A 16,444-nucleotide genomic window follows, 5' to 3' on the forward strand; every position below is an offset into this window, starting at 1 on the left:
GAAATATTCTTCAAAAAATCTTTGTTTGTGTTCAGCAGAATAGAATGACATGAGGGTGAGTAAATGATGAGAGAATTTTCATTTTTGGATGAACTATTCCTTTAATGTTAACATATGCAACTTTGTTTTATGTAGCTATACAGTATGTCCTTGGCTTTAAGATTAGAAAGTGCTGGTAAAGAACTTTTCATTTTTAGTTCATTTTAGAATGTGACTTATGTCAACAAATACATTCTTATTGTAAAGTGTTACCCTATTATTTATAGCCTATAGGTCCGATTGATCTTATTTGTATCGTTAGAGGGCAGTATTTAAGCTGCATAATCAAAATGTCCATTGTTCTTCATACTTTGATAGCACTTTTCCTGCTATAGTCTCTTTGAAAGAAACCTCAGTTTTTCTCCTTTGGGATTTACTGTCAATGATGGCAAAGGGGAGATATCTTCACACATCGTTGGATATGTTGCAATAAGCTGGTTTATTTGTTATATGTCTGAGGAAGTACATGAGAGACACTGCAGCAGTAGAGCACGTTGGGCCCTTGTATAGGTCACGTCAGTCGCGCGGAATGGGTGTGTCAATAAGCGTCACGGAAGCTCCGGTGGCTGTGGGAAACGAATAAATCCCAGCCCACCGTCATAATGGGCAAGAGATTAACTGTGGAATTCAAGCGTGGTCCCTCTGCATCAAGAGTTTGTATACTGTGGACAACCCTCAAGTTGATTGTAGTCCACGTGAAACCGGCGTTTGAGGAGTTTGATGTTGTGAGGTGAATTGTTTCTCTGGAGTAGTCTATTGGATCTGCAGGGTTTGCCTTTATAGGTGTTCATCTCAAAGCAAGGGCCCTCAAGCAAGACCAAGAGAATGTTCGATATCGGCTTATTATTTGTGATGATATTTGGACTGTCAGGGCGAGTTCTGGCTAAAGGTAAGTGTTAATCACAGTGTCACTCCTTTTAACAATATATTATAAGAGGTCTGTCCTTTCCATGCTTAGGACTATTCTTATTAAACGTTTGTGCCATAAAATGTTGTTGATACTCCACCAAATGGAAAGAGTGAGGAACAGTTTGGAAATGCGCGAGGATGCGAGTGTCTGGCAAAACACTGAGCATCATTTCTGTTTTATGATGATGATGCTTTGAGAGAAGATGACACGCGTCGCCTCGCGCTCTGGTTAACTTTGGACGCCTACACCTTTATCCCGCGTTTTTAATATATTTGTACAATTGTCAATGCAATTAGACGTGTTCGTTGCTAGGGTCTGTGTTTTTCCAGGACAAGTTGTTTTGATAGCGGAGACCTCTCTGCTCTTGCTTGGCATCCGTCTTCAGTGTTTGGCCCCGGTTGAATCAGAGAGGGCGTTATTTCCTGAGCCTGATGACTTTGTGAAATGAAAGTTCTAATATAAATGACTTCGGGGTCATGACCACTGAGAAGGCAGGAACCGGCGCTAATCAGTGTGTTATAGTTAAAACAGACCCGCGGGTAGGAAGCAAGGGGTGAACCGATGTACTGTCCATAGTTCGTTATTAGCTGTATTATTGGCTAACAAATCATCACTCACATCACAGGGTGAATCGAATCGAACTTGATTAATGGCAAAACATGTGTTTTAAGCATAGCCTATTTCATATTTGCGTGTACAAAAACATACAGAGGCGTTATAGCTGTGGCTGAAAAATATTAAGCATTAGTAAAATGGTTATTACATTGGATATTAGCAAAATTCGTAAGATTAGCTACCCAAAATTATTAATTCATTCATAAAGAAAATAATTCATAAAATTTATTATAAAAAAATACGTATTCACTAGTGAAACTGGCATAAGTGCAATGATAGGCTATCATTAATAATTAAAATAACATGAAGAAAATTAATTAATACAATTAATAATAATAATAATAATAAACGAATTCACTAGTGAAACTGGCATACATGCAATGTATGCATGTAGAAGACACGTCGAATGCAATATTTAAAAATTATTTATGATTTTCTGTTGGTTGCAATTTTACTAACTTTTTAATAGCAATTGTTTTCAACTTCTTTTTGCGCTCCATCACAATTACGATATCGAGAGAGAAAGAAAAATATGTAAGAGCAAGAATAACAAAGGAGTGATCAAATACAAAGTGAAAGATTTTGTTGAATTGGCAGTTTTGAACCCTATAATTAGTGCCAAGTGCTCATGTTTGGGGGAACCATAGCGTTGATAACGAGCCAGTTTAAATCCCTTGCGGGACTCGGTGTGGGAAAAAGTGCTAGACTCCACTTCCTTTTTTCATTGGCCTTACTTACCACAATACCATTTTATAATGTACAGATGGCGCATGGCCTGTGCATAACGCGTGAATGGTGGAGAGGAAATTATGCTTTAACATTTAAGAAGCAATAAACAATGGTGAGAGCGACCCGCATTGTAGGACTACTGGGGACGAGATGCTGACATGAGATGCTGTTTTAAGAAGAAAAACCGAAGCATGCAAACAATATTTTTTGCATTAGTGAATGAAGTAGAACTAGAGTGGTAGTGTAGCTGCAATTCAATTAGCATATATGGCTATTAATGTCACAGCATCACGTCGTTATCGTCAATCATTTTAAACACGGCAACTATAGCAACAGGCTGTGCAATTATCCAATACACAGCCGTCCAATCATTCTGTATGACATTTAGGCTCATTTCTGAATGGCAGTTTGACCCACTGTTCATTACTAAATTAACTACATGTTATAGCCTATAACTGGTGAGAAAATCAGAGAGAGAAAAAATAATTAATAAACAAAATTTGCTCTGCACTTGCTCAGAATTAGACTAATTTTATTTTTAATAAGATATAACAATAAAAGCATATTTTGTCTCATACATTTATGATATTTAAGTATATACAAAGTGGATAAAGCTATATCTACCTGACTTGGCCCTTAAAAGTTACTTTTGCTTGTGCAACCTAATTTTTCCAATTGATTCAGTCTCATATTTTTTTCATAAATGTGGTTAATATCACTCTTTGATGCTGTATGTGAAATCTTTTTCAGCAGTCTCTAACATGCTTTTCTGTTTTCTATCTGAAAGACACAGTCACAAAAGGAAGGTTCAGTTCTCCAGTATTGGATGTTACAGAGAAGCAGCTTATTATAGAGAGAAATCAGACACTTCAGCTAAACTGCAGGTGAGTGATCCATATTTGTATTCAAGTTCAGGGCTAAAGGAGGAGGAAGTGGTTCAGAGCAAGTTTTGGATGAGTTACATACTACTTTATGATTAACAGGGATGATACATAACATTGGTCAGCAGGTATGTAGAAAGATATAATACGGAGTGAAAGGTTGGAGAGATTTTGAAAGTGAAAGCAATTGGTAACACTTTACAATAAGGTTCCATTCATTAACATTAGTTAATGTATTAGGTATCACAACATAACTATAAACAGTATACTTTTTATAGCACTGATTAATCTTCGTTAATGTTAGTTAATAAAAATAAAATTGTTCATTGTTAGTTCGTTACTTCATAGTGCATACAGTACACTAATGTTAACATATACAACTTTTGATTTAAAAATGTATTCTTATATGTTGAAATTAACATTAACCAAGACTAATACATTCTGTAAAAGTATAAATTGTTGTTAGTTCGTTTTAACTAACTTATGTTAACAAATGGAACCTCATTGTAAAGATATACCAGGTAAATTGTTCTGCATCTCAAAAAAGAAAGAAATAGTAATTTGCTGTGTTGATTCAAACTAAATTAATCAGAAACTGCACACCTGGTGAAATTACAAAATTCTCAAAAACTTGAGGCCTTTAGTTCAAGGACATTTACTGAAGAGTAGTACAAAATCTGCAATGTGATAAACCAAACTATGTACACCTTTTAATTTACTAATATATATTTTGTACAACTATTTGGTTCAAACGTAATTTGATCTGGGATCTTGGACTAAAAGCCTTTAATTTTTGAGATTGTAAAGTTACATGTATGAAAGACGGGAATGTATGCTGCCCAAAAGCATGCTCGTTGATCAATGTGATAATGTTGTAGGAAAGCAAGGTGGAAATTATTCGTTTTTTGATTATTTCAGGGGACGGTGGGAGCTCCAGTGGGTTATGCCGTCTGGTGTTCCAAAAGTCTACCATGGCACCCAAATAGAGGAGTCTCCTTGTGGGAAGAAAAATAACCAGTACTGTAGCCGCCTGACCCTCAGTCCTGCTTTAGCTCAACACACTGGCTCTTACCGCTGCAGGTACCGTCATAAGCAGCGCAAACAAGCCTCTGTGTATGTCTACATCACAGGTAAGAAAATACAGGTGAACACTCATTTACTCATACTTAAACCCTCCATCCTCCATTCAATAGCTGTCCATCTCACTGACCATTCCTGTGTCTTAAGAGTAAACAGGAAGTCTTAGGAAGCCAATAATATCTAAACACCATTTTCTCTTGAGCCACATATCCCACTAAGTGTGTGTCTGGCATCGTTTCACATTGGCATTTTTTGTTTTTGCTCACATAGTAGTTGGTCCTTCCTCACTTTTGACTATATGTAAACCATAACTTTCATTTACGTGCTATCTCAATGGAACCGAAATAGCCCCAGCTGTTGAAAGGCTAAACTCATGGGCAGCCTTTCCCAGGGTATATAGCCTTATCTATCTCTCTCAGCCCGGCCATCCGCATCCTGTGCTGCTCTTGGGGGGGAGGGGCAAGTTGGAGACAAGGATTGAAGATGCAGAGTCTTTTTGGCAGAAGGGGTGTATGTATGTTTGCTAGGATATGTGTCTGTGCATGGGAGTTGGCACCTTGAGGGCATGAAGGGCCAGAATTGACTCTGTGACTGGTGGGATCCTCCCTGGTCAGGCATTAAGCAAGTCTAGGCACGGAACAGAGGTGCCTCAGGTCACTAGGTGTGGGCCCCCGGTTAGCCAACAAGGCCCCTGAGGACCATCAATCGCTCCTGTGGCCATGTCCATTTAGCCTCACCCGTCGTTCTTTATATTGAATCAAAGCACGACAAGGAAGAATCCAGGAGTCCTTGGGGTACTTTTGTTAAAATGTTCAGAGATTTTTTTCCTTTCTTTTAATAATACCAGAGCACCAAACAATGGGGCGAGCAACACCCAAAGCCTTTCATTGCCACAAGAATACTGCAATTAGATCGAAAGTGCAACCAAGCTGGAAAACAAAAGAGAGAGAGTGTTTGAGAACAATAATTTTTTGCTGACTCTAGATTGTTGTCAGTGTTTACCATTTGTATGCCGTGAATATGTGTGTGTCTGTTTGTTCCTGACCTCAGTATTGGCGTTTCAGATAGTCAGCGGCCGTTTGTGAAGGTGCAGTCTGAGATCCCAGATGTGGTGTACATGAAGGAGAGAGAGCCCTTGATCTTCCCCTGCAGGGTCACAAACCCAGATGCCAAAGTCTCATTGGTCAAGGTGAGTGTCCCAGTTGTAAGTCGAACAGTGTTTCATAAAACACATCAGCCTTCACTTTGTATTCTCATTGGCTTCTCTACCTTACACTCTATGAACACAAGGTAAAGCATTGCACATTTTGATCAGGGAAAACTTCAACTAAACAGCAAATGTGCTTTTCGCCAGGGGCGTCACTAGGGCAAATTCTCAAGCCCAGAATGATTTTAGTCTACACTGCAAAACTTACTATGTATTTTTGTCTTGCTTTCCATTAGAAATATCTTGACATTCTTAAAACAAGATAAATTTACTTGAGAAGCAAAATTACAATATTTTAACTTTTTATGCTGATCTATACTTATAACAATGGGGTAAGAATAAAAAACATGATTCAAATAGAAGAAAAGTTTATTTTTCATACTTTTTTCATTACCAAATAGTTTTTCCTTGTTGTAAGATAAGTTGCAAAACACTAAATTTATTTGATTTATCTGAAAACATGACAAAATATTGTGATTTGTTTCCTAAGTAAATTTATCTAGTTAAGTATGTTTAGATATTTTTAGCGGAAAATAAGACAAAAATACTGTGCTTATTAAGTTATTAAGTTATTATAAAAATTATGTTTTGCAGTGTAGCCCCGAATTTTGTTTGAAACTTCTTTAAGTGGAACTGAAGCGGAGTTACTGAGTAAATATTGGTTTTTGTCACTCTGTTAGTTGTTAAAATGTTTTCAGCCTACTGTTTGAATCAGAACTAGCGATGCCCAATTCGCAAATGAATCAGCCTTTTGAGTCTTTTCTTTTCAATGAATTGCTCAAACAGGTTGGCAAAATGCTCTGAATCGGTTTGCGATTCACTCTAAATAATTTGGATGCCTCCTGTAATGATGCTATTCTTTTACAGACATTAAAGTATAGTGGCATAATTTAGAACATTAAATAGCATACCCTTAGATCCTGATGTTTTTAAATCCTAGAAAGGACTTCTTTTTGCTATGTCTGTTAGCGGAGGTGTCATGCCCACTCAAAGGGGGCCCCCTCAGATATTTGAACCAAGAGGATTTTAAATGGATTATTTGAACTTCCAAAAACATATTTTTACCGTTGATAATTAAATGAAATGATTAGTGAATGTAAAAAAAAATGTGTTTGTGGCAGGAATCTAAAATTCATTTTTGTCTGTCCAATTGAGTCACATGTTCCGCTAAAGGCAACGTCCCGTGGCTGCCTTGGATAGTGCTCATGGGGAAGGTACATATGGGAAAAGCACAATGTTAAGGTAATTAATTAAATCAACTTATGTGCAGTTAACCTTTCCTAACTGCTTCTGTCACCGTGGACCAGTTAAACGTTTTCTTTCATAGTCCAATATAGATTGTCAATATTTTAGTTTGATTTGTCTCGCTGTTCATTTCCTTTGGAACTGAAATGCATTTGGCTGGTTTTGCAGCGTAACTTTATTTAATGTTTAAAGAAAGCAGCAGTTCCTCTCCTTTCCAGTCATTATAAAACAGTTTTTTGTTTTAGTTTTTTTTTAAGTATTGAAAGGCAGTTTTACATGGTTCCTCTGAAGCAGCAGATTTTGTATCCGTTGAGAAAGGCGGAGGGCTGCTTAAAGGATCGAGATGACCCGCACTGTTTACATTCTTTGTCTAGGGGGAACTGTAATGTGTCAGACAGTGATGGCTATTGCGCTAACTGCCATGATCAAGAGACTGTGGCGGACTGGGAAGAAAATGCGGCCCAGGATTTTACATAGAAACTTGTCCAAAAGTTTTGTGGCGTGTTCTGCATAACGCGGCGGTTCATGCGGCCACATTTCGCCGTCGACCCACCGGGAAAAGACCCGGTTCTCCCAATGGCCAGTCTGCGCATGTGAAGAGACAATATTCCGTGTTTTCTTGGCATGGTACAGAAGACAAAAGACAAACAGATATGGTTTGCTTGGTGACATTACCTCAGTATTCATCCAATCATTGTTATTATAAATGGTGCAGGGACTCTCCTCTATGGGTTCTTCTCTTTTATAGGCTGTGTCTCGTTTGGAAGGATGCGTCCTCCGGAGGTCGCAATTGTCGGCTGCATATGAAACGTCTCATGTAAAATCTATTTTCTTTTCTCTCTGCATCATTATAATCCTCCTCAATTTTACCTCATATATTCCCTTCTAAAGGGATTTGTTCCCTTCTCACTCGAAATGCTTTAAAAGAGGCTTATTTAAAGGAGGACGCTCGGTATACTGCACCATTCAAAGGACTCGTCCTACCTAGCACGCAGCCTTCGAAATGAGACACAGCCATAAAATTGTACATCCTCGTTCTCTTTCCTTGCATCTTGCATTTCTTCGTGAATTTTCTGTGAAATATCAAGAATATTTTTGATGATCTCTGTGGATTTTAAGACTGCCATTTAAAACACATTTAATTTTAACATGGTGAGGCCTGTGTTTAAAATTCAATGCCCATGAACAACAACTCCAGGTGTCAAATATGGCCACTTAAAGGAAACTCTGTTATGAATAGCCACTTTTAGAAATGATTTAGAAAATCGATACAGACATATTCAAGAAAATGAAAAACTTCAACCTAGGGAACATGCTCAGACCCCCCTTGACAATACACTTCTTTTCTTGGTTAGGTTGTTGTGCATACCCTGAGTTTAAATCCCGCAGGAATGCAATTATGATTTTTTTTCTTGAAGTTTTTATTTTATTTTTATAAAATAGAATTTAATGGTAAAATATACATGTTAAAAAGAATTACATTTACAGTAATCACCTCATTCAGGGGAAGGCTAAATATTCACCTTCTTTAGAGATAGGCTGTATTGAGCTGAGACCCATTTTGCACTGCCTCATGTCGTGTATGTGCTCAAAAGAAGTGGCAAGAGCACAAGAAAGCAATGTAAAGCTGTCTGAAGGTGTACAAATGCAATTGAATGCAACATTACCATTACTGATGCAATTACTGATTAAAACAGGCGATTTATAAGGTTTCCTGTGATTTATATGACTTGTTGCAGCAATATGAACATTGTATAAATGGCAGTGATGGGTTGGGTTTGGTTGAACCTGGTGCCCCCTCAAAAACAATTAGGTGCATGACACCCTGTCTGTTAGCATACACGTCATAAGCGTGCAAGCGTCATAATCATTACATGTGCTTTACTAATTGCACAGTGGCTTTCTAAGATCTCATTTTATCTTCTCTACCTTTTCTAATCAGCCTCCTCACAGTCTTTAAGATTTCCTTTAAAAAAAAAATAAAAAAATGGTCAGTTAGGTGTGGGAACAAATATAGATTTTTCTTTATTTTAGTGATCTCAATATCGATTCTTAAACCCCAAGATTGATCTTTTACTCCATGCGCAACCCTCCACTACAATGAGAGGAAATCACTGGCATTTGCATCCAAATATTGATGCGACTAAAATGTATATATTTGGCAACTGGCTGGTAAATGTTTAGATTTCACTCACTAGTAATTTTGTGTATTAGAGTGGTGGAGTATTCAGCAGCGAGATCCTTTCAATGCGTGCTGAGAGTAAAAGATATTCCATGCAATGTGTATCCAAAGACAAGATCCATGCGACCCATTTGTCATTGAATAATGTCTCTTTTCTCCACAGTCAGTTGTTGATCAAAAATTAAAAATAAATAATTATAATCATGCATGGCACGGATAAGATAAATCCATTGGAGTCCTCCTTTACAGATGCTCTTTACAGAAATGCCGGGTTTGTTAAAAAGACAGTCTCACTTATAGCACGTGTTCAACAAATCAATGTAAAAAGTACATATTATGCAATTAAACTATAAACATGCAACAAAAATGTATTTATGAAATATAATATCTTATTTATTGATAATAAATAATAAAATATAACTTGTAAAAATTGTATTTTCATAATGTATCTATTTAAAGGGCCCCCTGCTAAATTGACAGCATTAGCTGGGAGAAAACATATTTCTTATGTAAGCAAAAGGGACATCATAACTGAAATATCGGTATATGAATCGAATCGGGTTCTAATCGTGGGCTTGTGAATCAGAATAAAATTGAATCAGTAAATCTGTATCAATACTCAGACCTACCCGTAACATTTTCACAGTACCAATTTACATTACATTTACACATTTGGTATAAATGTTCACTCAAAGCGACTTGCAGTGCTTTACAGCGCATAAACTATACAGTACATTGTATCAGTGCATGCATACCCATGGGAATCAAACCCATGACCTTAGTGTTACTAGCACCATGCTCTACCAGTCAAGCTACTAAAACAATTGCAGCTTCCTTTACCATACAGGGACTTTATCTTCTAACTAGAATCTCATTCACAAATGAGTCCTCCCCCTGTCTTTATCTCAGCATCACTCCAGGTTATTAGGGCATGCATCTTTTTGTGCCAGTTCGGATGTGTGTGTGTGTGATTGTGTGGGCATGGGGTGGAGGTGTACATACCTCTTTCTGGCTCAGGTGCTCAGCATGACATAGATACTTTAAGCCGATGCTCAGGGCAAGTGGCGCCCCAGCTTCCTTTGTACTGTAGGCACTGCATGCACACCAGGAGATGACGCCATGTCCAAAGTGCCCCCACCACCACATACTTGCTGATGTCTTCCACAGCTGTTGGCATGGTGGATTTAAGCTGTTAACAATTTCAGAATCATTGTTAAAAAGTAACCTTGAACAAGCTAGTTTCTGCACTAACTGTGTGTAATTTTATTTTGATGTGATTTTATTTCATATAACATTCAAGAGAGAGACAGGAAAGCTGAGATAGAGATAGAAGGGGGATTGGAATTGGGACATAACACAAGTGGACTTGAACCTAAGTTCTCATGAGCCAACAGTTCTTACATGTTATAAGCACTGAAGCACTCTCCACTGCGCCATTCTGTATGTGTTATGCAATGACAAAATACTCCACAAATCTCTGGAGAAATAGGTTTGGTTCAAATATGGTAACAACTCCCTCAAGAGAGTTTAAAAATGGCCTGAAGCATTTCAGGATGAATTTCAGATGAGAAGGGGAAACGGAAAAGAACAAGTTGACCAGTTTTCCTCGCACTGCCTTTGGCTTCACGTATGCAGGATGGAAACTGTTTTAGGATATGCTAGCGATATGACATCCCTATCCTCCCTCCAGCTCAAAAAAGCACCACATTTCATTTCTGTTTGCTTTGTTTATGTCTTTTCTGATGATGTGCACAGATATACAAAAGGTAATCATTCTAAAAATACAAATTCTCTCCACCCTAATGTCACACGGTGGTAGAGTGTTTTTTTCCTGAGAGGATTTTGCACTTGGCTGTGTATCTTTAATCTTGCACCTCTTGCATAGGGAACAATACCCAGGCAGTTGTGCTCTCACTGAAGCTATGAAAGGAGCCAGTGTGGCCCTTCCAGAAGCTGACCTATGGGCCTAGCCGCGATGTCTATATCCTGTAGTAACAGGATGTGAGGAGATGGACTGGGGTCACGTTTCCACATCCTCCGAGAGAAACAGAGAAAGGGCTGCCATCTTGAGAGATGTTAGCTTGAGGCTAGCTACATAAGAGCTGAATGGGTTAGGGTTAGGGTTAGACATTGGTATGAAATTACTAGCCATAGTAGTATTACCACTTGGAGTTTGCACTTTTGTTTAGTCCACTGTGAATGCTATCACAACTTGCCAGAGTCTTCTACTTGGTCCGGCAACCAGTTTTTTCTTTACACTGTAGCAAATGTAAAACATAATAATTATCTCTCAAAATGTTTGGAGGGTGAACTTAAACATTTCTACAAGTGCAGTTTAAATGGTTGCTACGCCCTGGCTGTAGGGCTTATCTAATGCAGTAGTGCTTCCAAGGAACAAGGAGAGTTGACCAGCTCACACTGCGAGAAAAGCATTCACCTGTTCCCCTGAGGAAGGGCAGGACACTTCCACAGTGTCACATCTAAGCCTGTAAACATTTCCTCCATTGAGCATGGAGGTAAACAAAATCATAACACTGCTCTCCAAGAATTTCTGAAGGACAGTGTACTGTGGAACCCATTAGAAACCTTGTGCATCCCAGCCAAATCAGGTTTAAACTGAAAGTTCAAGTTTGTTTTTAAAATCCACACCAATACAAATCTAGTGAAAAAAATCTCTGTGTAACCATTTTTCCTACCTAAAAATATGCAATTGCGTATTCTGTAGCTGTCAAAGTTTTTCAGAATCATTTTTCTTTTGTATCTTTTTAGTTTCCTGACTACCGGTTAGATCCTGATCACAGAAACATAATCTGGAACAGTAGACAAGGTTTCATCATCCGTAGTCCCACATTCTTCTACATTGGACTTTTCTCCTGCGAGACTATCATTAATGGAGTCATATACACCAACAAGTTCTTGACTTACAGGCCAGGTAAGCTCTTAAAAGTTAATTTCATTGATTAGCTAATTGGTGAACCATGAGTTGGGTCCTGAATGTGATGTTTATTGCTTCTCTGGATCTTATTGGATTAATCAGATATTGTATCCGATTTCCCTCATTTCACAGTGAATAAGATCCTGAACGTCTATTTAAACAGCACTGGTTTGGTCCATAAGTTACAGGGGGAGATGTTAGCACTGAATTGCACTGTTACAGCCGAATGGAACTCCAGAGTGTCCATTAGCTGGACTTACCCAGGAAAGGTATTTATTTGAAATTTGTATTATACTGTTAAATCAAAAATCTAGATTGTCCCGTTGAGGTAATCTATGCTCTTTTTGTACTGCAATTAGGGTTGCCACTTTAAAAATACTTGACACTCTCTCTGGAGTTGTTGAAGGGGGGTTGGTGGCTGACATTTTCAGTTTACATATATGCATTTGGCAGATGCTTTTAGCCAAAGCGACTTACAGTGCACTTATTACAGGGACAATCCCCCCAGAGCAACCTGGGGTTAAGTGCCTTGCTCAAGGACACAAATGTGGTGGCTGCGGCGATCGAACCGGCAACTTTCTGCTTACATGTTTTGTGCTTTAGTCCACTATGTCACCACCATTCTGATGGTCCCTTACCACATCATCCACAGTTTTAGCAAATTTTAGCACAATGTACAAACTTTTCAGATTGTCCCTTACTACATCCTCCAATATTTTTGCACAATGTGTGGACCTTTCAGATGGTTCTTTATCCTCCGTAGGCAAAATTTCCAACAAATATCAAGGTGAAATTAACAATCTTGAACGATTTCTCCGTGACGCCAATGGACCAGCTACGAGACAAATCACATCCAATATTTTATGGGACGTTTGGCAACCCTAACTGTAATGAGTACACTAACATGAGCCCAAGAAATTCACAAAATATTTCTGTAGGTGCAAAGCAGGTGATAAAAAAGTAATATGGTGCAATGCGACTAATGTATTACCTCCACAACAGGTGCACTTAAACAGCACAGTTTTTTTTAAATATATTCCAGTTGGTACACTAAGGAGGCATTGCATTATTTAGTCTTTAAGATGGCAATGAAAGATAGTATTATTAGTATTATAAAGATATTTATTTTCTGCTGCAGATTGCTCTCTTCTGCTAAAAGTGTTTTTCTTTTTCTTGAAGGAACAAAATGGGTGTTTGTGACATAATATGCTCTGCTTGTTTTTACTACAGGTTAATGGCTCTGCCACTATCAGCAGTCGCATATCAAGGAGCAGAACCAACATGCTGTTTTACAGTATTCTCACCATTCCCAGACTAAGCAAAGCAGACAGAGGACTCTACAAATGTCATGTGACAAGTGGTCCATCCAAGCGAGAGACTAATACCACAGTTATTGTTTATGGTGAGTTTTTGGGAAAATTCTTGTTGTTTCTTATGGTTTCCCGAAGGCAGTTTCAGATTTATTTGTCATATTATAGAGACCATATCTAACTGTCACCATATTTGGTCCACCACCCCAACCCCCCCCCCCGTAACTTTTTATGGATTGTACTCACCTCTGTTTTACAGTTTATATATGTACATAGCTGCATCCCTCAGTAGGCTACTCCACATGTATTTTTCATATCTGTTTGTTCTCAGATCAACCTTTCATTCGACTCAAGCACAGAGATGGTCCTGTGGTTCAGGCTTTAGCAGGACAAAAATCTTTCCGCCTTACTCCAAAACTAAGGGCTTTTCCTGCACCAGAAATCATCTGGTAAGATTTCACATGATTAGATAATTAGATTGCTAAAGCTCATGTAAATAACATGAACAGAAACAAACTATTTGGCCAAAGGTTACATAAGCGAACACACTCCCTTTCAATCAGCCGGTACGATCATGTTTTTTCAACATAAATTCAACACCTGAATCTGTTGCTTAGGTTGAAGGATGGTATGGTGGCAGCCGAGCATTGTTCTCGTTACCATGTGGACATGTTTTCTCTGGTCATTCGGGATGTTGCTGAAGAAGATGCAGGAATCTACACCATCCTAACTGGAATCCAGCAGTATGGGCTTTTCCAGAACCTCACAATCACATTGGTGGTAAATGGTGAGATTAAAAAGTGTGATTATATCTTATTTTAAAAGCTAACACAACAATTGAGTGATAGTGTGACAGTGAGACTTGTATACTCAGTGCTTGTCTCCATTTACAGTGAAGCCACAGATTGAGGAGAAGACATTGTCCCCACAGCTCCCCGGGACTGTCCAGCGAGGCAGCAGACAAGCCCTGCACTGCACCTCTTATGGTGTTCCACCACCTCAAATCCAATGGCTCTGGCATCCGTGCCCACCTAAAGGCCTGTAAGTTCATCATACAGACACAAGCACACAGTTGATTCTTATGACAAGGGAAATAAAGTGGTGATCGATGTATATGGAAATTGTATATAATAATTGTACTTACTGTTTATTGTATTTGGACCCCTGATCAAATACATAATCTTATTAGAGTGAGAAAACAGGCAATCTAGAAGTTGCCTATTCACATAAAAAATGGTAATGCTCAGCACAGACCCTATTTTAGGAAGGTTATAGGCTTACCTAGTTTATTAGACCTCTCCAAGCTCTCTTAAATATAATTGTATTTCCCCCCCATCATGTTTTTACTGTAAAAAGTGAAAGCATTACAATGTACTTTCTAAATTTGAAATCATTTCCTTCATTATTGGTTTGTCCTTGTAGCCCTGTAGTCACAAAGGAAAAGGATACATTAAAGAATACTGGGTCAGGGCCAAAAATTCAATCACTTTTAATTTGGTAGTAGATTCAGATGAAAAAACACTTCTGAGACAATGTAATTTTGCTAGGTTTGGATTTCCCACACTAGACTAAGTTAGATATCCTCTCCATCATTGCGTAATGTCCTGAAACCATTTTTATAAAAAGCATAAAAAGCTGTTTCACACTGTACCTGGTTGAATGAATGCACATATGACTGGAGACATGTGTCTATATATACACCCATACACATGAGTGTGTGTGTTTGTGTACACAGACCTGTTTTGTCTATTTCAGCATGTGTTCAGACAGGGTTTCCTCTTAGCCTGTAGAACAGATGCTTGAGATTCCCTTTCATGTGTGAGTCTCTATTCATTTTAGCGTGGATGCAGACACTTGTGTGTATGTGTTTGTATTTGTGTGAGTGTGTGCGCCTGGTACAGTCACAGAACTGAATTTAACTCGGAGTTGAAAGTACAGAAAAATCACTTCAAAAGAAGGCAGTTCCGTGCTTACAAGAACGATTTGTTCGTTTCTAAATCAAACAGCATGATTTAATGAACTTCCTGTGCAGAATGCTGGCTGTTTATTATTGTGATTGCTCAGACGCATCCTGTCAAGCCTTCTTCAATGTCTGATATACCACATATCCACCGTTCTCATGAGAAAAAATATCAAACATTACTCACAGGAGAACATCCCAAAGAAATACCATTCGCATGCATTCCACAACATATTTGTGAATAGACAGATACACACTAGCACATAGTCACATAAGAGCACACTGCCGTTCAAGCTCAAAGTTTATGAAATCTAACATGCGCTAAAAGTTTTACATCTCATTATTAAAAAAGCCTCTTTTCTATAAAAGAGATTGGTGACATTTGCTCGGCCCATTCTTGGAGTACACAGATGTACTTCCTAAAAGAACTGAAAATGAAATATCTCTCAGACAAAAGGAATAATGTGCCAGCCATCCTGCATTCCTTCTGAAGAAATGCTTTGGTGTCTTATCTGATATAACTTTCATTTTGAGTTAAAAATAAATACTTGATCATTTGTACTATTGATTAGACACCCATCATTGCAGCAAATAAAGTATTTCAGGGGTCATACAAAAGTTAAACAACTGTTTAAGACTTGAGAATTGAAAGGTATTGCATGTACGTTCTGTTGAGAGGTCTTGACTGGCTGGATCCTGACTCAGGCCCTTATTCTTTATAGCAGCCCGGCGCGGCTGGCCTGACGCTGTGGTGGAGGAGGCCCAGGGAGAGTGGAGTTGTGGGCCGGGCCGGCCTGATAGCGGCTGGATGGGCTTGAGCTCGGCCATGGGAACAGCAGCACTCTTATCTCAGCCAGGCAGGAGGCGCAGACGGGCTTCCTGTGCAAAAAATCAGAGCGCTTTTCCTCTCGTTGTTTGGCTTCCTCCCTGACGCGAGACAGCTTCCCAGCAGCGTGATTGTCCCTCCGTCTTCAAACGTGGCACAGTCCGCTTCCTAAGGAGCTTGATCTATTCTTGAGAGTCCCTGATCCCACCCCCTTAAATACCCCCACCATCTGCCCCACTTTACAAGTCCCCCCATTCCCCCTGTCCATTAACCGGCCTTTCACCTGTCCTGCCACATAGACACCCTTGCCAGTTATGGATTATCCACCAACCCGTCCCCCATCCCAACAACTGCCAATGTCCCTCAAAAGGCATGTGCCACCTTCCTTATCCAGCCAGGATGGTTTCCACGGCAGCCACCCCAGAGACATGACTAGAAGCATGCCATCTCTTGTTCCCCCCTACAGCAGCGCATGCTACGACACTATCCCCAGCACACAGGGGCCAGAACAGCTGAGCTCACACA

General features: G+C 39.0%; 1 protein-coding gene across 1 annotated transcript in view; it reads left to right on the plus strand.

Moving 5' to 3' along the window:
* Nucleotides 1-665: 665 nt before the first annotated feature.
* Nucleotides 666-16,444, plus strand: part of flt1 (fms related receptor tyrosine kinase 1) — a 31,851-nt gene continuing 16,072 nt past the window's right edge. Inside the window, exons 1-10 of the mRNA XM_052113577.1 lie at nt 666-928; nt 3,081-3,177; nt 4,093-4,304; nt 5,319-5,443; nt 11,658-11,820; nt 11,956-12,092; nt 13,054-13,225; nt 13,465-13,582; nt 13,751-13,920; nt 14,027-14,174. Of these exons, the coding sequence (XP_051969537.1) occupies nt 865-928; nt 3,081-3,177; nt 4,093-4,304; nt 5,319-5,443; nt 11,658-11,820; nt 11,956-12,092; nt 13,054-13,225; nt 13,465-13,582; nt 13,751-13,920; nt 14,027-14,174 (1,406 nt within the window). The 5' untranslated portion in view covers nt 666-864. The remainder of the gene's footprint in view (nt 929-3,080; nt 3,178-4,092; nt 4,305-5,318; nt 5,444-11,657; nt 11,821-11,955; nt 12,093-13,053; nt 13,226-13,464; nt 13,583-13,750; nt 13,921-14,026; nt 14,175-16,444) is intronic.

The sequence above is a fragment of the Xyrauchen texanus genome, chromosome 41 (assembly GCF_025860055.1).
Source record: "Xyrauchen texanus isolate HMW12.3.18 chromosome 41, RBS_HiC_50CHRs, whole genome shotgun sequence".
Taxonomy (NCBI): domain Eukaryota; kingdom Metazoa; phylum Chordata; class Actinopteri; order Cypriniformes; family Catostomidae; genus Xyrauchen; species Xyrauchen texanus.